Here is a 24,315-nt window from a genome sequence, read left to right as displayed (position 1 = left end):
AAAAAATAATACACCCTATCAAATAGTCAATGGTTTCAGAAGTAATAAATAAAGTATTGATTATTACAGTAAGAATTAGATTTGGATTTACTGCGTATTGAAATTATTTACAGTTTACTATCTGTCCCTACAGAGTTTGTACTGCCAAAAGTAATTGGCGTGTCGCATTCCAATAGAAAAATAAATTAATGTGATATATTAAAGAGTGATTACTTCATATAGGGTGATCGGAAATCTTTTTAATGACAAATGAGATAAACCATGAAACAAAATTTAACCATTAACAAACTAAATCAAAAATAACAAAATAATATATTATAATATATAACAAATTTTAAACATTACAAATCTATAATAAACACAGGTGTAATAAAGCAACACAGGTTTTTCTTTCAGCTTATTATGGGGGAAATTCGGATCATTATAATAGTCTCAATATTTACAAATACTAACAATAAGTTTTTTTACAACAAAATATCTTTAAACAAACAAAACCTAAACGCGTATAGCGCAAACACGGAGATGACTTTATGATTACCAATACGTTTAAGCTTAACGTGAACGTGACATTTTAATATCAAATTTTAGTACCATTCGTAAAATCGTATTTGTGTAAGCAATTAAAAATTATAGATCAATTATGGGTTGGCAAAAGTTGGAAAAAAGTAAAGATGCGTTCATATGCTGCTACTGTTTCAAAGGTGTGTAGGTGAAAAAGTATTTTTTTATCATTGCCACCTCGTTTGTCGGTAGCTATATAATTAACCACCTTTTTACTTAACATAAGAATACAATGAAAAACCTTCGCTGTGGACAATCGTCATGTAACTAAATAGAATAGACGAATCAAATCCGTTCTCAACTAAGTTCTACAACGCAAAATTTAATCACGATGCCTTTGTTTGTTTCCAGTCTTAATAATGAGGATCTTCTCCCATCAGTCATAGCCCGGTAGAATATGCACATATGCGCTACCTTAAGATTCTGGAGCGAACACAACAAATCGGCAAGCACAACGTAGTGCGGTCTATCCACCAGGTAGGCAGACGACTTTATTAACGTCATCTGAAGACGCTGAATGCAATCTACTTCCTACCGGATATTCCTATTGGAAATATGGGGAAGGTCTAAAGCTGACATGATGTTAATGACAATGACTCCCGAGTAAGTATAAGGGTTTTGTAAAGAATATATTTACACGTGTCTTGCTATCACAATACTAAATTATGGTCCTAATCGCCACACAAAGTTTAAATTATATTTTTGGGAGTGCAAACATTATGGCTTTACATTTGTCAACTTAAAGTAAAAACAACACCATTAAATACTTATTACGTCAATTGTATGTACGGGAAATGCTAGCGTATGGATACCAAAAACAAACAGCTAAGATTACCACATGGTAGGAATTAATACAGCAATGTACCGTTTCTCACGATATTGGAACCTTTTTTTAACACATTGTGCAGCGACGAGCATTATCTTATTTCACGGACACGCAAAAATATTTTAAATTAAATGATATTTACGCAATCAATGTAATAGTAACAATATACAATACCCGGCGATAAATATTGCACATCGACTTTTGGATAGAGACAATCGGCTAATTTCAGCTTCGTAGAGCATGATCTTTGTCGCACGACTGACAAAACGTCACATAGGTAGGTTGGGACAGAGATAATGCTCTTCGAATCGCCGGGTACTGTATAATAGTAGATAAACATTATACAGATTGATTGGTTAAAAGTGTTATAAATAAGCAATCACCTGTATATATGTAAATAATTTGAATGTTTTGAATGACTCTGTAAATAGTTTAGATTGATTATTAAATAAAAAAAATATATAACGTTCAACAATGACCGCCCCGTAGCTGGTGAAATGACCAGGCTTATGGAAAGTCCTATCTCCATTCTCGCTGTAATTATGTATCTATGTACATGGATGGGTACAATTAAATTAATCTGTGCACTTATAAGTTATATAAAGCGTGTACATGATCGTATATATAATATTGTCAAAAAACTATCTATGAATCGAGAAATGTAATGTAAACTTGCTGATGTTGAATATATTTTTTTTTAATTTATTACGTGTTATGATCACACCCGTGAAAATTCAAATGTTATAGTCACCCCAAATATATGTGATCAAATGCAAAAAGAATAATAAAGGCTAAAAACATACTCAATCAATACGAAAGATAATAGGTTGAAGTGAAATAAAATGCTTTAAAGATTGCCATTAATTTACTTTCTTGATCAAATGGTAACACAAAAATTCGTATCTATGTTTTACGTTGTATTTTAATAATTAAAAACAATACCGTGTCAGTTACACCATTTATGACTCAGGAGCGGCTAGACCATTCATAAAGATTCTTATGTTTTAGATTTGTCTTCGTTCGGTATAGGATAATAACTACTAATATATCCACTAATAAATATATTCATTACAAAAACGTCAATAAAAACATCAGTTCATTTTTTATAAGCGCTACAGGTATATTTTTACAAGAGTATTACTAGAATCTACGAGTATCATCATATATAAATCTTATTGCGCCGATAAATTGCATTTAGAAATTTTGCGACAGTTTTAAAATACGAATCTGCTCATTCGTTGACGGTTAAGCGCAACGAAGTTTGCCGATTCAGCTAGTATTCATATATATAAAGATTATCCAAGCAGTTTGACAAACACATGTCCGATAAAAACCAAAAAAATCATTAAACCTTATAAACAAGTATTTTTACAAGCACATGAATATTTCAGAAATCTAAACCAAAGTTAATTTAGTACTAACCCTGTTGAAATACCGTACAACATAATAACATCTCTTGATATGAACATTTTCATAGATTACTTATTATGAAAGTAAAACGATCAACACATAGTGCGGTTAAAAGAGAACAATTGAAAAATACAAAAAAAAATAGAAAAGATTTTCACTTACCGAGACTTTACTGTAGTCGTGATGATGAGCCAAGTGTAAAGGCGCACAGCTCGAGGCAGCGCTGGAGACACTTAGGGCATCTCCTTCGCTTGTCCCTTCTGGTTCGTCCCACCTCCGCCGCCCCGACCCGCTGCGAACATCCCCGACCCCCCTTCCCCGCTCAAGCGAAGCACAGTCAAGCGAAACATCCGCATGAACCCTCGGAACACCACTGTCATCCTCATACCCGGACGAACAACTCTCAGAACTTTCTACACTAATGCCGCTCTCGCACTTCGACTCTTTTAAATTTGATTCGCCATCTTCAGATATAACATCAATTTCAAATTTTGAATCTCTACTTCCAAATTTAAAGGAGTCGCTTTGCACCCAAGGTCGCTTTGTTGTGCTTATGTCAGATTTAACAGTTTCTGCATCTGAGGTTTCTTCGCCGGAATGAGTATTGGCATCTGAATCATCTTCTGAAGAATCTTCAAAGCACGTTTTAAAAGACGAGTCCGATTTAATAGTAACATTAGAATTGCAAGATTGCAAGGACCATTGACCAGAGTGTTCCGAGGAGCTTGATTTATGTAGCAGTAAATGCACAGAATCAGAAGCACACGAAGGGTTAGTGTCGGCTGATGTGGAATTACTACCTAAAGATATAACCTCGGAAATATCTTTAACGGAGTAACGATCGTTAGACGATGACATCGAAGAGTGAGACGACATGGTTACGTATACAGAGTTATCCACTGTTTGGTCAATATCGTTTATAATTATTTTCTGACTTGGTGTTATTTTTTCATCGTTAACAAAGGAAAAAGGTTTTTGTAAATTTGACGGTTCTGACATAATTTTAGATAATCTAGAATTTTGTACATACGAAGAAGGAGAAGCTTCAAGTGTGATATCTGGCGTAGAAATACTTTTCTTAACAGCAGAAAATTTTATAACTAAATCAGCTTGATTTTGACGTCGATTGTTATGTAAAACACATGTTTCAGAGTCACAAAAACAACGAAATGATGAAGTTCTCAACTCTATTTTATTTTTAAAATCATCTATATCTATTATGACCTTTTCTTCTTTAGTCTTATTTATTTCCAATAAATCTTCAGCACTAGCATGATGCTTTTTCGGTTTTGGCCTACAAAAACAAATTGCTGTTTCATAATAACTATCTCGCTTATTGTTAGGCGTTTTGCAGAATGGTTCTTTTTTATACAATGTCTCCCTATTAAAGACATTAATAAATTCTTCTACCGTTGGTGCTTTATAAATGCAATGTCCTGTTCCTCTAATATGGTAATGTGGTAAAGTTTCTTTTAAAAATAAACTATTCGATTTAGATAAATCTTTAATATTTGAAGAAGTTCTATCTATTTCCATATTTGTAAATGTTTTATGTCTAAATAATACTTTTTTAGATCCAATCCGTTCGGTTTTTTTGTTAGGTAATGTAGCAGTCATTGACAAATAAATACTTTTTTGGTCGACATCGTCACTGCAATCGACATTTTCTAAGGCACTTGCTTCTGTCTGATCAGATAAGTCTGATACGTCTGATGGAACCCTTTGAATATTTGACCTACTGATATTACTGTAGAGCAAAGGCGTTTTTGTGTGACGAAACGATTTAGATTTAGTTGATAAAAATATGTCTTCTAAATTAGATTCGTCTACCATGGAATCAGAAGAGGCGCTTGAAGATCTACTTCCATTAGGAGAAGAGTTATTGGATCTATCTTGCACTGGTGTCACGTTTCGTTTTGACACCTCCGGTAATATACGTTCTCTCGTTAAATATATATTTTCGTAAACCGGCATTTGTTTGGAATCATAAGAATTTTTTGAAGGAATATAAGTTCTAATTGCTGGAGTCGGTTGGGAACTTTTATTATCTAATGCAATATTCTCATAAATAGTTATGTCACTGCTAGTAGAACTTAAATTTGATCTCGGTGTAGGTTTAGGTAATTCCAAAGTTTTTTCAAGTGACCCATGCTCTACGTATGTAAGAGAATTCTTACTTGAAAATTCATAAGATTCGTAGCACTCGTTTACTAATGTAGCAGATTCTAAAGAAGCTGTAGAGACTATCATTTTCCGATTTTGTTTTCCTCTTGGCTCGAAAATATTAAGCTTGGCATCATAATTCACTGCTTCTGTCAATGGCAATAAGTCAGAGCCCCTTTTATTACTGTCTACATTGGCAGTAGGAGATGATTCGTCTATAGATTCTTGAGAATCACTAAGTTCATTGTTTTCAGAAATGTTAGGCAAGGATGTTTTGAATCCTGGACAACTTCGGTTGCTTCTATTAACAGAGGAATCTCTGTTTAATGTACCTAGCCTGTCTAAAGAAATAGTATCAAATTCGTCATTGCATACAATTTCACCAGACTCCTCCTTCTTCGACAAAATTTTAAAAAATTTACTGTTCCCTATGAGCAAAGTATTAACCGAATTCTTACTATCAGAATGTTTCGATTTTCCATCAGTTTCCGACTCTAATCCTGAACTGTTAGAAATATTAGGAGCAGAGTTAAACTTTGCTTTTAGGCCCAAGCACTTTGAAGCAAGCTTTTTAACGAAACTTTGAGGAGTATTTTTAGTTAGAGATGATGAAGATGGAAATAAGCTTTCACTTTTGTTAGTATTTTTCTGGGTCTCTGGGGCCTTCCTGTAAAACACATAAAGCAACAAAACATAATAAGTAATCAATATTATTCTCTTAAAATATAATAAACTGTTAGTAAAACATTTAATTTTACCACCACCGAAAGCATGACGACTGGAGTTACCAATCAAGAAACTTTTGTTTTATGTTATCTACAGTCTTTTTGACCGCTGTCATTACATGGCTACTTTCTATAGTATAACTTAAAAATGATGTTCGTCCTGAAGTTGTGGATAAATTATTAACACTATTACTATTCTCGACGTCTAACCTAACTTCAACCTCTTCCTTCGCGCTATGACTTTGTGAATTTTCAGTTATTTCTGTAATAATATTATTTTTACCGGATACATGCATTAATTGACTTTTTGATCTCTCATTTGTTTCATAAGTTTGCACCTCAGAACAGTAACATGGAATGAGTTCATTTTTTCTCTCTTCGTTACAAGGGGAAAATCATCGATGTGCACAGCTTCGGGGTGAAGAACTTCAAAATAAATATATTCAGAATTTTTTTGGTGAATACAACACGCCTCGTCCTTGAAATGAAAGCTTTTTTACTGTTCCAAAATAGCTGTCATATCTGGAACAGACATTTTTTTTCCAAGGACGCATGTGCATATACATACCGTCAGCAGAATATGCATCATGAGTTAGATTATATCTGTTGTCACTCAAAGAATTTTCTCCATATACATCTGGTAACGATCTTACTTTTACACGACCAGATTTCATATTTAAATATCTCTCTAAATGAATTATTTCATGCAGTTCTTGAGTAATGTTAGATATTTTAACTTTGAGATCATCCGTTACTCTCGATAATTTCACTTTATTTTGTTGATCTGACAAAGGAGCATCTATCAAAGTGCTCTCGTCACTATCACAAAAATCTTCAGAGTAGTCTTGACATATTAAATATTCGCTCCTGTTATTGTTCCCAGGTTTTGGCAACAGCCAAGGTTTCTTCAACGACAGATCGCAATCAAGATTTTGATACAGATCCGTTTCTTGGATCTGATCTATGATTTCAGTGGTATCAGTATTAGAACTAACCTCTATATTCTCGTAAAGAGATGCTTCATTAATATTGGAGTAATTATCACTGTTATTTAAGTTTTCATAAAGCTTAGAGTTACCATATAAGTTAGGTACATATAAAGTGTTTGACTTATTAAAAATAGCATTTTCGTTATTTTTTAAATTAATCGCAACAGCCTCGTCGTTAGAAGCAAGCGACATACATTTAGCAACAGCTAAAGGAATACTATCATGTGACCTGGAAATTAAATGTCTGTTACACATTTCAACACTACCCTTTGTTATTTTCTTGTTTTGATAAAATGTTATGGCATCCCTTCGTCAAAAGACTGATGTAAACAAATTTTAATAAGATTTCTGTCCTAATAATTTATCGCGTTTAATTTTCAAGCAAATTTAAAAGGATGCCTTTTACATTTGACTTCAAATGGTTCATCCCGAGCTCTTTTTTCTTTATCAAAAGACGTCTACGCGGGCAACTTTTACTCTCCTCGTGCCGTACAAACACGTACCTGACCGTTCCGAGACAAAATCAAAGAAACGGAAGATTTTAATGAGGGACTCCGCATTGACAGTTTTTGTTTTGGTTCTTTTTTGTTACGAAAAGCCGCATACCCTTTATAGCAAAAAGGCAAACATTGTTCATCGCAAACGTTTATTTCTGAATATTCCTTTTTTTCAACATTTTTATAGCCTAAAATAAACTTTAATTAAGTACGAAAGACGATTTGTACGATTTCATTATTGTTCTTCAATATCAAGTAAAAAGTACTATATTTCCTTTGATAAAAAACCCTATACGATAATAAAAAAAGCGAGACAATGGACAAATTAAAAGAGAACGATATTCAAACGCGAAATGAGCAGCCTGCAAGATAGCAATCAAGAGTTCAAAGGCAGACATATCATGTGTTATAATTGAGATCTCGCTCTCCAATTAAAACAGAATGTTTAGAATCTCCTCTAAAGCGGATCTTTGAATAATTACAGTGAGTTTTCTTTAGCGGAGTCCCCTTGGTACGGACGTTTAGCGTAGTCAAACGCGGCATAAAAACCTTTCAGAGGGATGTTTAAACGCAATCCTTATATATTAAATACGAACTCTCTACGACGCTCAGTAATCAGTAAGAGTGAAGTATAAAAATATTTCCGCGAACTAATGTGGTATTTCGACGCATTCATTTTTTAAATAAATAATCGTGATCAATTAAATAGAGAATGCAGAACAAATAAAGCAAACTAAACATTACCAATCGATCACCCTCAACCCAAACAGTTGCACAAGACCAATAGTGTATTGGGAAGCATTTGTGATAAATAATAATTAATACATTAACCTTATAAAGTAAAATGTTAAAATGCTGTTTTTAAATATGTACAATATATTAAAAACGTAATGTATTACACTTTAATATTAACAGCATATTATTTAGTAAGAAATAAATTTTAGAAAAAACATGTTAATAAAGACCCAAAACAGTTTTAATTACATTTACAATCTTTGATACCATCAACTATAATTAATTTTTCTATGAAAATTAAAAGTAATAATTGACTAAATTAGTGTCAAAAGGATATAAATAATTAAAGGTATGACTATTATAAAACAACATAAATGTTATAAAACAGTTTAAATTTAAGTTCAGTTTGAATATATTTGGTATAAACATGATTTTGACCGTAAGGCGTCCACTGCAGGACCTAGGCTGCCCCTGGAGACTTCCAATAATGACCTGTTGGAAGCTGCATCATCTTCCTACCACTTTACCATTTTGATATTAATCATTAAATATTAACAAGAAATGTTACATATTTAGAGTAAAGACATATGAAGTTAAGAAATATGAATTTAGAGAAAAGTTTTATTTTTTCGTGTTGGTTTTTTTTTTAGTTTATAATAACATAACGGAATATTTAACAAAACTTACGTAAGAGCGGAGTTAGTATATCCGGTGGGACTGTACCCCTGCACTGGGAACGGTGGAAGCTCTTCCTCGACGTCGTTGTAATTGCTTGCCATACTTTCATACTCTACGGCGCAGAATCAAAAGGTTTTTTTATATAACAAATAGCTTTTTAAATTTAAATAAACTCTTAACACTGAATTTGACAATGACAGGTTAAGGATATTAAATATTTATACCAAAAAGTTCCAAAACAGTACTTAAAAACTCAACTGGCGACAAGCAAAACCTTGATCTAGAAAATCTATCTAAGCACCGCATCTGTGATATCCATCATAAAACACCATAGTAAATATTTCTATCTCAATAGATTGATGTTTCACTAATAAGCGTGTAAGACAGTAATTTTTTTCTCTGATCATACTACCTTCAACCATTCACAAATAATAACCCAGCGGGGTTACGTCGGTTACTTTAATTAATGCTACAGATTTTAAGCCAAGTAAGAGTCATTACTGATTAGATTGGAGAAATCCCGAGCATAGCCCTCTCAAAGGTTCATTGAGACACCGAGGGGTTGCGAATGAGGTTCGAAATGAGTAATAAATAATGAAGCGGCTCATGTTGAAATATACAAGGGAACCCTCGACAATAGTAACGGTAAAGAGGTGAGCCTATAGCTTCAGCACTACCGTCATAAGCTAATTGAAGCTATAAGCGAGTTAAAACGTAAAGTACGGTATAAATAGGAAAACTTACCTCGTATAACCCGCCTGACTCTCTTAATAGCCTCGCCTGAATACTCAACGAGCACATTCTCCACTGTCATCCCTCTTCCATCAACGGCGTGAAGATCAGCCCCTTTGGCTAGCAATATGCGGACTACAGAGGCCTTACCGAAGCAAGCAGCTTCATGTAGCGGCGTGCCGACGTACGTCCGTATGTTGGGATCAAATCCAGCTTCTAGTAATGTTAATACTACATCCCTGTGGAATAAAGTTATCTTTAACAACGTTGTCTGCTTTTTTTATTTTAAAATCTAAAAAAGAATGTTTTGCCAATTTCTCTTTGTACAAAACAAACTAGGCGTAAAATTTCAAACTAAAGTCTAACAAATCGAAGTAGAAAAAATCTCATTCACTGACAGTTGATTGGAATACGTATGAACATTCATAAACCAGTCCAGTGATGCATATTTATGGTCGGCGCTAACGAATCGCGTGTGCATCGAAGTCGGGCACCGGCCGGGGAGCGGGTTAAACATGTTTATGAATTCAATGCATGTTCCACAAAACTTTACGTGTGAAAACAAGCCCTATGAAGTTTATCGATAATCATTATCTTTTTATTACATGTATTAGGTATGCTTAATATATTGTTTGGTTGTTATAAGACAGGTGTTCACCTGATACAGCGCGTTAAAAGATTTTTTGCGGAAGAGAACTAAAGGCGTTCAGCCTGTGTCTTAACAGTAACTACACTCGAAATATTTAATTTAAAATTGGAGGAGTAACAGAGAACAATGTTCATTTATAGTACTACCGCAACTGCGAATTTAAGAACGCTGCCGCGAAGTTTGCTGTCAACGTTCGCCATGCTAAGCCCCACTACGCCGCGCTTTCATGACATCAGAAATAGTCTGTCTAAATATTTTAATTAGATACCACTAAACATACTAAAAGAATATAATATTCTAAATTTTAAAATCATCAAATTATTTCACTTATTTTATTATTACTCTTCGTCATCATCGTTTCAGCCTATAGACGCCCACAGCAAGGCATTGGTCTTACCCAAAGATGTTTTTGGGGGTGCAGTGGCGTAATGGCAGAGGACGCTGCTGCACAACTTTTTTGTGAGCAGTGGCAATCCTGTGTAATTATGCACAAAGTGTCCATTATATAAGATTTTATACCGGGAATTGAAGCCGCGACTTATTACAAGTCTCAGTCCTTTACAGTTGGTTTACCACTGCTTTATTACACTTACCTACTCCAAATTTTCTACAAACAACTACATTAATATTTTATACAACTGGGCGAATTAACTGATGCTCGCTGATAGATTTTGATCATAATATTGTGGTTTTTACGTAAGATGTTAAAAGTGATATTATGCAACATAATAAATGTCAGCTTCGAGTGCCGGTCTGGCGTTGAAATCAGGGAGGAGTCAATAGCCTCCCTGATAAGCGGAAAGGATAGGGAAGAATTCCTCTATTATTGCAAAAGAATCACACAATATGCAATAGAAAGAAATAAAAGTTAGGCATAGACAACAAATAAAAACTAACAAGACAAGTTAAAAAAATAAAATAATATAAAACTGTGATATAGAATAGATAAAAATGTGATACAATAAAAATAGAAATTAAGAAAATGAAAAATGAAAAGAGGATGAAAGAAAGGTAAACAGAGCAAAAGGGAAAGAAAGCAGAATTGTGGCATGAAAGAATATGTGAAGTATGAAAGGAGAGAATGTAAATAATAAATAATAATGTGAATAAATAAATTTGCCAATAAGGTCCCTGTCCCACACAAGATAGGGGTACGAGAGGTCCCCAATAGCGGGGGCCATAAAAAAAAACATAATAAATAAATGTTAAAAATTAAATCAATGAAAAAGGATGAAATATCACAACGTGTTATTTATGATTAGGCGAATTACTTGGTCGAACAAGAGCGCGAGCTAGTAATTCCCTTCTTGCCGCTCTTCCCTCGCGTGCAAACATTTGCGGTGATCAGTACCGCGCTAAATTTGCACGACGAAACGATTGAAGCGTTATGACAAACGAATGAATATGAATACGTCGCGATTGGCGCCTGCGTATGCCTTTGTATTTCCATAAAATTAATATTCGGCATCAAATTTTCTGATTGCAGAGGCCTCGTGGGGGTAACAATTCGAAAATTTGTCATAAACCTGTATATAAATTCTCGAAAACCGAAATGAAGTATTCTAGCTAAAAGCATTTTAGGCTTGTTTATTTTAATGTTTATATTTTTCTCTTTGTTGCACATCACACAGGAGAAAAAAACGACATTATATGTAATAGACAAGAGATGAATGGCCATTTCTTTCAGACTACCATTGACTGGACTACGTTACCACAGAAAAAAGCGAGCAGTGAGAGACAGGCCTTAGGGATTCTATTTCATTTTTCGTGTCTTGATCATAATATGCTTACAGGAAAAAATAAGTCATTAATTATATTTTTATTTTGTACGTTCATTCACATAAACATGCATGGAGATACGGCGTGATTTGGCACCACTACGTGGACCGAAAACTTAGTTAAGGTCGCAGGAAGTATATGGATGCAGGTAGCGCAAGACCTGGCATTGTTGCGATCTAGATGTTCGTACTTCAGTGAGCGTTTTAAGTTAAGCTAGTGAGACAGAAATATACATTCTCATGATGTATGAAATTGCTACTTATACTTAGTTTTGTATGAGTGGATATGCCTTAAATGGCACTTTTTGTCAATTTATCTATTAATAATGCCCTCCATCATTTCGTGGTCGACAAATAACAATGCAAATATGCATCTGATCACACAATCATCATCATCATCATATCTGCAAATATTCTCATTTCAACGCATAGGCCTCACACAAAGATCACGACAAAGACCAGTCTGCCCGCTTCCAGCTACTTTTAGTGACTGATATTGTTCTCGGTTTACCTAGTGGGACCTACGAGCTCGTGGTCTCCACTCGAGAACCTTGTCCCTGATTCGAATCCCGACGTACATATAAATTTAAATACGGAGAACTTATAATACATAAATATTGTACATACACACACAATACACTCTATTGTAATAGATAAACTACTTAGATAAAATACAGCTTATCCATACATTCAGTGATAATCTGAAATACAAACCTACAGTGATATATATACTGAAGATTTTTTGTCTCTATCGACGTATCGCATTTTGTCGGATTTTCGGTTCAACATCATGTAATTTTGTAATGTAATGCATACATTATTTGCGCCTACAGGGATTAGTCGCTTTCTTTAAAGATTCTGTTAACACGTCTTACAATAAGTTAGTAAATACAAAATCATCATAGTCAATCTATTTTTTTTTTCTTTTGGGCTAATATTTATATCAAGAAAGGTATGACTTCCTGTAAAGCCACTTCGTTTGATAAAATTGGAAGTCTATGTAAAAAATTAATAGCCAAGCGTGTTCTTTGTAAAACGAATAATGTGTAGAATAGTAAAAACTATTTAAACTTGTTAAGCAATTCGCGTCAATAAAAACCAAAAAAAACTCCATTAAACATAAAAAATATGTTAAAAAATTAAAAATGGTTATTTAATCACATTATCATCACTTCTGTGAAAATTTAGAGAAATCATTATTTATTATTAATATAATAAATCATATGATGACTTTGAAGTTATTTTTTTATGAACTGTATGAAATCATTAGTATCATAGTTGCTAGTAGTAAATAAAACTTACTTGTGACCATTCATACTGGCTCGATGCAGAGGCGTGTGTGAGAATATTTTGTCTCTGCTGTTGGGATATTTGTAGGGTTGTACCAACAGCGGTCTCACTCTTAGCATGTGTTGCACTGTCTCCAATCTAAAATCAATTAAAACTTTATTCATTGTCCTCAAACAACTTTCATAAATAGAAAATATCGCTTTGGGTGTATGAACATGATTGTTACATAAAAATTTTTCACTTCATTCAAAACTTTTTAGTTTTTTGAAAAATATAATCCACAAAATAAAGGACATCGTCTATTCATTATTGTCGTATCGTGAGTATATATTAATTCTACTCCTTTCCTCTTTTTTTCGGTTGATTACGCAAGGGTAAGTATCGTGATACGGCGCTTCATAAGTAGTAAAGCTACAGGGAGAACTTGGTCTGTTCAAAACTTGGTTTTGCGTTGTCATAGTTTTTTTAATTTTTTTTTTTGTTTAGAAAGTCCTTTTTTAAATGATGTGAAGGTGTTGTGCATGATTTATCTACAGTTCCTTCTTGAGGGAAGCGTTCTTTTCTATCAAGATCGTTTAGGGCAGTATTTCCAAACGTTTTTTGTGCTATGCCCCCCTCCTTAGCTTTTATACAATTTTTTGTCCCTTTACATAATTTTTATATTAAAGCGTTAAAGTTAAACTTATGTCAAATCAAATTTGCTTAAGTCATATAAAATTGACCCGCTGTGGGGCTTAGGCCCTGCGTTGGAAAACACTGGCCAAGGTATACGTAATTCATAACGCCAGCAACACGTCATTATTGTAATTAAATTAATGACATAATATGATAATATTTAAAAATTTATTTATGATATTAAAATATTCTAAATTAACTTGGACAAACTTCCTCTGACCGCCGAGAACATTCAAACAAGAGTAACTTGGAAGTTAGTTCCTCCACATGCGGTAACTTAAAAAGGGTTGTAGCTCCGTCAACTAGCCAGCTTGCGGCGTAACTTGTGACGCGGACTTAAACTACGAAACACCCTAAAGTTGCCTTCAGGGTCTCGAGTAGCCGCAGTCGGCTTTGAGGCCGAAACAAGCCAACTTACGTTGTTAGATAACTAAATTTTCAAGAGCGCATCATATTGCGTTAAACTCGTATGAAGATGTCTCACGTCGAATTTAATTTGAATTAATTATTATATAATTAGGAATCGTTCCAATAGTTATATTCTTTAGTTTAATCTACAATCCACTAATTAAACATCATTACAAGTTTAAATGTATACAAAAATTATCTAGTATTGGAGTTACTAGTTTGGCTTGTGAGTAAAATTACTAAAGTGGGTTGTGGAAAACTAGAGAGAGAGAACATCAAAATCCCTTATCCGCAACCCGAGACTTAGGAAGGGAGAAATTTGGAAGTTGCACCATCTCTCTTTAAATCCTCAAAAGCAGCCTTGGCAGCAGATTTTGGGGGACGGTACACGTATATGAACAAGAATTTATTCTGCTCGCATTACAACACTCGTGGAACTCCTGCTAAAACTTGTTCGTTCGATGAGGTGCTAGCCCAGCGCTGTTGAAACTATAGCATTTTTTAAAAGTCAACAGTTGCCGGAAGATAGTGAATTTTAAGCGAGGTAAGCGTCCGGCAGACATCTTCCGTTGTCACCGCAGAAGATGGGTATCCCATGTGAGAAAAACAAAAAGATTACGAAAATGGCAAATTTATGCTCTTAATAATTTCTTTCACCTTGTCTTCGTGCCTTACCGTCCATATTGTGCAGCGAGGTCCAAAGCTGTCTCATTTTTCATATTTCTCAGTTCGGCATCAGCTCCTCTCGACAGCAACTGCGCTACAACCTCCACATAGCCAAACTGAGCGGCTATGAGCAACGGTGTCTCTTGGTCAGACGTCTATAAACGTAAAAATAATTAGGATTCGCGAATTCCGGATACGAAAATTCTTGGTTAATAGCATTTGTTAGTCGTAAATAAAACAAACTTCAAATAATTATAATACGTTTCGTAATTATAAAATACTGTCATTACGAATATCATTAGTTTAAACCTAACCGTTCATACAATTTAAACCAAAATAAATTACTGCTAAGGGATTACATAGTTATTTTTCATACAATCATAGTGACAAAAATACTTGTGGTATGCAGTTTGAATGTTTCCAATTGGTCTTATTGGGAATCTATAGGTTAGGCCTACGTTCGCTAAGGATGAATATAACGACTGAAAGGATGATGTAAGGATTTTTTAGTTTATGCGTGCCTCACATTAATCGTACTTTGCCCATACCAGTAAGATCATTAACAAACAGAGAGTTAGAATTTAAGTCGTGTTCATTAAGCATCCAACTATAAATTGACATTATTAACAAGCATTTGTATTTGTAACAAGTTTGAATGTAATTGTTCTGCTAAGAAGTCGTGTGACAACTATTATATATAATCGTAGTCAAGAACCAGCGTATAAAGAAAAATAAATCATAACACCCCGACAAATTGTTCAAAGATAAAGTGTAAAAATGGGTCTTGTATTAGTGGCCGCGGGTATAATTCCAGACTGACAGATATATTTGGATTATATGAAATTTCTATTGCTCAAAAACTAACAAAAATTATTGAAACCGGCAAAATTTCTGACCAAAAATCCGAATATATATGTGACATCAATCATTCCACCTTGGCCCCTGATGTCGATCACGTTCCTTACTCAATGCGAAGAAGTTTGTGTTTAGATACTACTAATACAAATTCAAAGCAAATGAATGTTAACTAATTCAATATGAAACATACTGCAAGGATACGCAATTGAAACACGTAAATGTCTTCACGTATTATTTAAACCAAAACGCCTGCGGCTTAATTCATCGCAATTTTTACACACGTAAAAATCGTCTGGCATGACAGCACAATGTACTATGATTTAGATTCTTTCATTAACTTAAACCAATATCAGCGAGTACAGATTACAACAACTATTTTCGCGTATTTACTATTAGGTATTTAAAAAAAATCGACATTTAAAATATAATCACAAAACTGTAATCACCCAATAATCATATATTTTGGCGTTTAACACGTTTCGTACACGGCAGTTTTTGAAGATTTTCCATTTAGGTCGCGTGGGGCATATTCGACCTACACTTTAAAAATTAAAAAAGTCGTTACAGACTTATGCTTTACAATTTTTCAATACTGCAAAACTATAATTAGCGGGAAAGTTATAAATTATAATAGACATTACATATGACATATGCGCATAAGTGATATGAAGTTATCTATATATATATATATATATATTTATATTCTTATATATTTATATTATTATATATTTATATATATATATATATATTCGACCCTACAAATCATTTTTAAGAATCCTTTGTTTTTCAATGACACCTGCAAATGGCCTGAACGGAAAGTGCAGCGGGGGTCGAATACGCCCCACATGGCATGGAATGTGTTATTGTAATAACTTATAATAATAACCAAATTTAATCTGCACATATATTTCAAGAAGTCATGTTTAAATTTAATATAGAATATCTAGGCTTGCATAAGGCTGAATTATCAAATGACTCATTTTTTTACTTACCCTCTGATCAATGTTAACCGGTGGATTATTATGTTCCAGGAGCATGGAGACGATGTCCGAGTCTCCCTTCCACGCAGCCAGGTGAAGGGGCGTTGCCCCCTTTTTGTCGACCACGCATGGCAGTGCATCCACGGATAAAAGTAGTCGAACTATGTCCCTATAACAATAATAAAACGCACTGCAATAACCATTTATAAACTTTAATAGTTCCTTAACCAGTCTTTCGTAAGAAAGAAAGTGTCACTTAAAAATATACTAACAAATTTGTTCAAGTATTATTAACGAAGTAATAACGCTGAAAAAATAAGTAAAGATTTCTAATTGTTTGTTGTTTATCGAAACATTTATGGCTAAATGATCGGCACCTAATATTGTGATATATTGTAATAAAATTTTTAATTACTCATAACTTTTAACGTTCATATTAAGTGTTCTATAGCAATAATCAAATTTATATTTTTTACAACACTAAATTAATTATTGAAAAAAAAATATTCAATACTCGTATACTGAAAATAAAATTTATCAAAGTGCTGCTCATTGCGCTAAATATATTTGTACTTCAATAGGCAATGATAAGATTAATATAGAACTATGACACATCATGAAAGTAACACAATGAACGGTCTGAGTTTTTTGTATCGCCTATATCTGTGCGCAATAGTTTTACATATATGTAATAGTAACCTTGAACTATTTTATACATTTGTATGTTGATAAATAAGAAATATTATCTTTTATTTTATTGTTACACATCTTTTTAAAAAATAATTATCTGTATTAACGACAACAGTATAATAAAATATAATTATTTAAATGAACTTACTTGTGCCCACGTAAACAGGCATGGTGGAGTGGCGTATATCCATTGTCGTCTTGAACGTTTACACCGGCGCCTCTTCGTAAACTAAAACAAATTTTGAAATAAATTAATAAAAAATAGTTCGCAGTCGGTAGGATTCGAACCTACGCTCCCAGAGGGAATCTGATTTCTAGTCAGACGCCTTAACCGCTCGGCCACGACTGCTCGTGGCAAATCCAATGAAAACGTTTGTGTGTACAAAATAGGAAAATTATATTGTTATAGTTTTGTATTTAGAAACCTATACGTAATAATTATGTTTAACATTATTTGTATTACTGATAACCAAAGGTAAGATCGGATTAGGATTACATTTCGCGGCTATTCCAGTCTACAATTCACTTTCAACCGGTTTTATAACGAGTTTATACGATATATTTTACGTGCAATACACAAAGCAAATGGAAGTGAAAGCATAAATAGGTATCATAGTACATGTTTTTAACTGTATCACAATAGCGAATAAATGTCAGAATTATCTTGTGCTACAGCGGCTTCCTTAATTATGTCGTCCTATTTTAACATTACTCTTAATTGTGTAGCAAAAATATTTATTTATACAAACTTTTATGCTTTCTTTTACTATCCTCGATGTGTTGAATAGAATGTCATTGACAAATACTGTTTGCCTATTCACATTTCAGCTGCATTTTTTAGGTTGAGGTGATAAAGCATCGAAGGTGGTAAGCCTAAACTTTTTTATAGTCATGAAGCTACAAAACTCTTTCGGGACACAAGACACGAACCATAACAGTGAAAGTGAATGACATAACAGAAAATAAGAGTGACTGCACTAGAAAATCAGCAAGAAGATACGAGCCAGAGCAATTACACAAACTGTAATTACCATTCCATTCAGTTTTAAAAAATCAAAATTATAAGACAAAATATATCAATATACAGGGTGACCAAAAGAGGTAAATGTTATATTTTTAATGTGTTAATTATTTTAAACGCACTTAGTTTGTAGTTTTGTTTAATCAGAATACTTAAAAGAAAATAATAAGTTCCCACGATTACGTCCTTGACATGGTGTTTTACAACAGTAGCGCATAACGTTAAGAGTCAATGAACTGCGTGAACTGATCGAGACAATGCACCTTCATAGACAAAAATAAATACGCTACCTAATTGCAAAATCAACCTTAACACGTATAAATTAAGTTTATTTTGAGCTGTTTTTGTCAGTACAGTTACTCTATTATAATTCAGCTGTGTCAACATGGGATTACAGAGCAGTAACTCTTTGGTCCGTAACTCTTAGATATTAATCTGTGTAGTAGTATATAAATAATAATTAAATAAAAGTAAAACGCATAAATAACAATTCACAGGTGTGTGTTTTATTGTTTTACTTAATTAAGCATTTTATTTAATAAATGCTGTTGCTCCGTGCAATTTCAGTCTTCGTAATTATCGTATTAATTATTCGTAATACTTTTTTTTAAGTATCATATCAGATCAGGAAGTATCAGGCCACATCAAAATTTCCTTTTTAATATACAATTTCTAGCCGCCCAAGATTTAAACAACTCTATGGGTACAATTCCATGATTCGGTTCCAGCGAGACGGGGACACTTGTCACACATCTTACGCCATCATTTGAAGGAACTTTCAAGAATAGTATATCGAAGAAGGATTACATTCACTGCCCACGAACTTCAGATTTATTGTCTTGTGATTTTTTCATGTCAGGACATCTCAAAAGCTGACTCTTCAGTATCTTTCATTAACACTTGATGGATTAAAGAAACACGTTTGAGAAGAAATTGTGACAATCTGGAGGACACCTCGACAATAAAATTTCATAAAATAAATTTATTCTTTTTTTGGTTAGTTAAAATTGTTGTCCGTCAAATCACTGCTTGTATTTTTGACCTACTCTTTATTTAAGCGTTTACGTAAATCAACCTTAAAATACTACTGGTTAACTGTCTTTTACTCTTCAACACGTCAATAAAATTTTAACAAAAACAAAGATTCGTGAACTTTTCCAAATTTTTCCCTTGGGGTCGTTGGCATGATATAAAACGCCACAAGTGTTTAGAAAACCTATTTTAAAATGCAGTTTGCAATTATATTTCGATCAAGAAGTAGAAATCAGAAAACGTAACTTGTATCTAATATATAAAGCAAAAAAAATATATTATAATTTGTTCGAATCAATGGTTATGTTCACATGTAATATATATGATTTAGGAGAAACGTGAATAGGCTATCACTAGGTTAGTGTATTTTTCCAAATGAAGCAGTTTTTTGTCATTGCTACATGCCGTTTACTCGTTGGCATTCACAGCTTCATCTTGTTCTATAAGGCAACGCTCGTTAGACGTTTAGCCTTATTTTTACTGTAATCTCGAAAGTTGCATTGGCAACCATAGATGGGACATTTATATTAAATGTTCCAGTATATTAGACGAAAGCAGTATTTCAGTTAAAATAAGGTATAATTCCTGTCAAGCAACAGTCGTAAGTTAAGTTTAATTATTACCACCAATACGAGCAAACAAAATAATATACGTAATTTTTTGCAGTTCAAGTATGATGCACATTTCTGCATATTTATGGATCTTTAGCCAAATTGTAGGTTAGGTAGTGTAGAATTACCATTACAAAACATTTTTAAATAATATAGAAGGTAGTGCCAATGTATGAGTAAACAAAAACATAAGTATCAGTAAAAAAAACCAATACTGTCATTTATGTAGTATGCAGCGGCCCGAGCCGAAATTCCTGAAAAAGCTAACGGGTTTTGTACCCAAAACGAGGTTTAAGCTATTCGCTGTCTGCGGTCCGCCTTCCTACACCAACAGAACCTGTAAATGCCAATAAGCAATGGAGACCAGATGTCATAAAAAAAACCAACACTCCGGATAAAAAAACATCTCAATTATATCCTCTTTTGTTATCTCAAACGTAAACTTTTTACGTACATAGAAACGAACAATCTTCTAATTCAGTATTATATATGCTAATCCATAATATAAAGTACGCACATACACGTTCGGTAAAGCTTGTTTTTAACCTTATTACAACTTTTTCCATAAAAGTGTGTAAGTAAGACTTAATAAGTAATATTTATATAGCGATAAAAATATCAAGAAACTAATACAGTATTCAATGTAGCGGATGTTGACTAGTCTGGGTGGTGTAGCCGACAAAGGTAGAACCTTCAACGTTTCTGAGAAGGCTTTTGTTAGGCCGCTTAAAAGTTAACAAAACTTTTAAAAATAATCACTACCTGCAATAGTAGGCTTTAATATGATTTTGTTTAGCTTAGCTTATGAAATAGTATTTTAATATATATTACGACATATTAGATCTCCTAAATATTCATTAGAAACGTTAAAATAATATTACGGAAATCCAATTGGCGCTTCTTATCGCATTCGGCGATTTCTTACGGACCGGACATGCCGTAAATAGATTAGAAAATATTTGTACTTTATAAGAAAATGTCCCACTGAGATTAAAAAAAGAATTATATAATGTATAAAGAACGAAGATGTAACTATTGGTGTAAAATTTGTTGCACGACTACCATTGCATGTGCGGAAGAGGCTTAATAATGGTCCTTTTCTTACTTAAAATTAATTGACAACGTGTTGTATCATCACCATCATCATCATGTCAGCCGATAGACGCTCACTGCACCGGCATAGGCATACCCCAAAGATCGTAAAAGTAGATAAGGAAAATACGATCCTAATACATTGGCAATTAATGCAGCTTCACATGCCTACAAGTTTAATTGATATTATAAATAAAAATATCCAATATCGTGACCAAACACAAAATCGACGGCTATTTATAATTTTTTTTATTATAATATTTTTTAAGGAATTCAATAGGCGCATGAACTCAATAATATATATAAACAAAGGGAACTATTTACGGAGTCTTTAACTGCAAACTCGCCCATCTTTCTATAAAACGTAAACACTTATACTTCGGGTTAATATTCATGAAATCTGACGCATAAAATCTGACAACATTAACGGCACCAGGTCGGTATATACTGGCCAATTTAACGTACCAACGGTTATAACTATCATGGTGTTAAAGTTTGAGAAGCGTCCATGTCTCCTAGTTATCGATGCATATAAAGAAAAATAATTCAAAAATTCATGTTCAATTATTCAGGTGTATATTAAAATTGATTATAAGTATGATAATGTTATAGAAAGTTGAAAGTTTGTTTCATTCCTATAGAAAAAACGGTAAATAGTGTTGCATTGTACAACATAAGAATTTATTTACCATTACTTAAATAACAAATAATAAGCCAATATATTTGCTATCAATTTACTAACATGTGTGCCATGATAATAATTACTGCGTATATGACAAAGTAATTATTTACAAAACTGTATTGTATCTACACACGATACAACCTTTTTAATACTTTTGATTTTCATCATGTTACGTGTACAATAAATATTTATTAAATAAATTTATAAAATATAATCGATGAAAAAACATATGCAAGTATATTTTATATAATTTATAATAAAAAAATTATACCGAAACCAAGATCTGAGAATCATCCGAGACGAATCTTGCATCCAGTTGGATCATTACAGCTTACACAAAAATTATAATAAAATGTTGACTTTTTGTCAAAATTTATTTATGTAAACTTTAGTTTTATCGATAGCGGAACCAGTAATCTATGATGGACACGCTAATACTTAAACCGGGTTAATAATAATTGAAGACGATTACGTGAAAGAAATTATGAACTTTTATGAATGTTTTGAAATACCTACATATGCACGAACAATGACCACCGATCACGAAATGTTATACATTTTAAAGAATGCGAAACTAATGTATACTATTCTGAATGTAAATTCCAATGACACAAAGCAATTTTCATTGTGATATTTTTTTAACAATCGATTTCAAATAGGTATGCCTTATGCCTATTTTGGAAGTTCAGATATACTTCTATACTATTGTTCTAGTACAACATTGCTTTATAGTTAGCAATACGGCAAACCTTGCATGTGAAAATATTTTATGAAACATTATAGAACCTAGTTTACGTTGTGAATTGAATTAACATTATTTAAAAATTTATTGAAAATGAAATGCTTCAACATATCACCTGTCAACGTCGAACACTTTAGCGGTGAGTTTCTTAGTTTTTATCCAATTCCTTTGAAAATTATGTTTCACATCGGACACATTAAAAGATAAATTCTTCCCGCAACACTTAACTGTTCGCTCAGTGTCATTTGTATTACGATGCGCTGTTTCACTGGAATGAAACATCTCAAATTCCAACCTCTCACATTGAAAGTACAAACAAAACTAAAAGATAGTCAAAGCTGTGACTCATAGAGCACTTTATGACCCAACAACAGGTTCGGAGACAACGTAAAAAAATATACACATGAACGGCTACCCGGCCTTCGATGCGCACTAATTGTGTTTGGCCGTCTTCATAAGATTAGATTGTAGCACAATAAATAGATTAGATATGCGAAATGGCCCAAGGAAATGAATATATTTAATTTTATTAGTAACATGGATTTAAAACAAAAGTGATTAAATAGATAATCGAATGAAGACGCGATAATATTTGATAAGCAATTAGTAATACGTAATGTATGTGTAAGTGAATGAATTTTTCATTGTTATTATAACAAACACAGCTAGCCTTACGTTTCTTCTGCATAAACTATTTTTTTTTAAATGAATATCTGAGCTCACAATCATTCAAAATGCCACGGAGAGGGCTATGATCACGATCTTCCTACAAGATTAAATCAGGAATGAGAAAATCCGTATACGAACGAAAGTATCCTATGGCCACTAAAGCTTTAATGTTCCAGAGTGGTGTCCACGGAGTGGCAAGCGCAGTGCAGCAAGTCCACCCACAAGGTGCACATTGCAAATGCTGGATGCAGTTCATCGCCCAGAGGCCTTAGTAAATGGAGGTTTGGAGAAATAACATTCAAGAGGTTTCGTCAAGCCTACACTACGGAGGAGGGGAGATTTATCTCCCATATGAAGAGGTTGCGTGGGGGAGCTGTGGATGTGCGAAAATATTTCCGAGGCTGTTCCCGCAAGGGTGGTTGTTCGTAGATTTCACGAAGATTAAACAAAAACTATAGTAATAATTGTAAGATGTCTTGATATTTTAATTATTTTGACTATTAAGGAAATATATAACCATGGTTGTTAAAAATGTTTGGTGTATCAAAATTGTTTCAAATGTCTTATCTTATACCTTTCACAAAGCATGGTTTGAATTAAACGACATGTAAAAGATGCAAGAAAAAAATAGTACTTCGATCACAAATTAAGAAATAATCTGCGTTTGTTGTATTATAATTTATTGCACGTTTCAGTTAAAGTTGTTAAATAGATAAAGTAGAAAATAAAGAATGAATGAATATAATCTTATAACCAGTTATAACGAATCCCATTAACCGATATTTATCTATCGCCTATTGTAATATAGCCATGTTCCACACTAATGCGACAGTTTCATCGTTAAAAAAAAATCGTGATTACGTTTCAATTAGCGTTCCCTAGAAATCCGTTCCATTTCTTAAACCATACAATTACGCGAACTGCATTTTGTTTTCGAAATGCACCATAATTTCCGCTCAATTTTTGTTTGATGATATGATGAAAGGAAACATGATTGTAGCGCTCTGGTAAAGTTTTGTTTCGCTGAAATGAGTTTAAAACCAAAGTGTTCGTTTTTACGATTCTATCTTTAAATACAGATTATTTTTAAAAAGGTGTCTAAACTAAAAATGTTAATTTTCATTGAAAATGTTTTTGATAAAAACCTTTTCGTGTT

The 24,315-nt window shown here is 33.2% G+C and overlaps 1 protein-coding gene and 1 non-coding gene across 2 annotated transcripts in view; both read right to left on the bottom strand.

The window, feature by feature from the left end:
* The window catches only part of LOC137923782 (uncharacterized), a 127,005-nt gene extending 104,192 nt beyond the window's left edge, over window positions 1–22,813 (bottom strand). Inside the window, exons 1-8 of the mRNA XM_068767055.1 lie at window positions 22,606–22,813; window positions 17,459–17,539; window positions 16,633–16,789; window positions 14,792–14,937; window positions 13,046–13,171; window positions 9,329–9,555; window positions 8,594–8,696; window positions 2,960–5,627 (exon numbers count right to left, since the gene is read on the bottom strand). Of these exons, the coding sequence (XP_068623156.1) occupies window positions 2,960–5,627; window positions 8,594–8,696; window positions 9,329–9,555; window positions 13,046–13,171; window positions 14,792–14,937; window positions 16,633–16,789; window positions 17,459–17,539; window positions 22,606–22,772 (3,675 nt within the window). The 5' untranslated portion in view covers window positions 22,773–22,813. The remainder of the gene's footprint in view (window positions 1–2,959; window positions 5,628–8,593; window positions 8,697–9,328; window positions 9,556–13,045; window positions 13,172–14,791; window positions 14,938–16,632; window positions 16,790–17,458; window positions 17,540–22,605) is intronic.
* Window positions 17,578–17,659, bottom strand: TRNAS-AGA (transfer RNA serine (anticodon AGA)). Its single transcript has one exon. It is a non-coding gene; the product is annotated as a tRNA-Ser (tRNA).
* Window positions 22,814–24,315: the final 1,502 nt, after the last annotated feature.

This window comes from Battus philenor, unplaced genomic scaffold (assembly GCF_028537555.1).
Source record: "Battus philenor isolate CCGP_79_NKW_IND1 unplaced genomic scaffold, ilBatPhil1.0.hap1 SCAF_22, whole genome shotgun sequence".
NCBI classification, from domain to species: domain Eukaryota; kingdom Metazoa; phylum Arthropoda; class Insecta; order Lepidoptera; family Papilionidae; genus Battus; species Battus philenor.
Note: the sequence above shows the minus strand (reverse complement) of the source record. Positions and strands in the feature narration are given on the sequence as shown.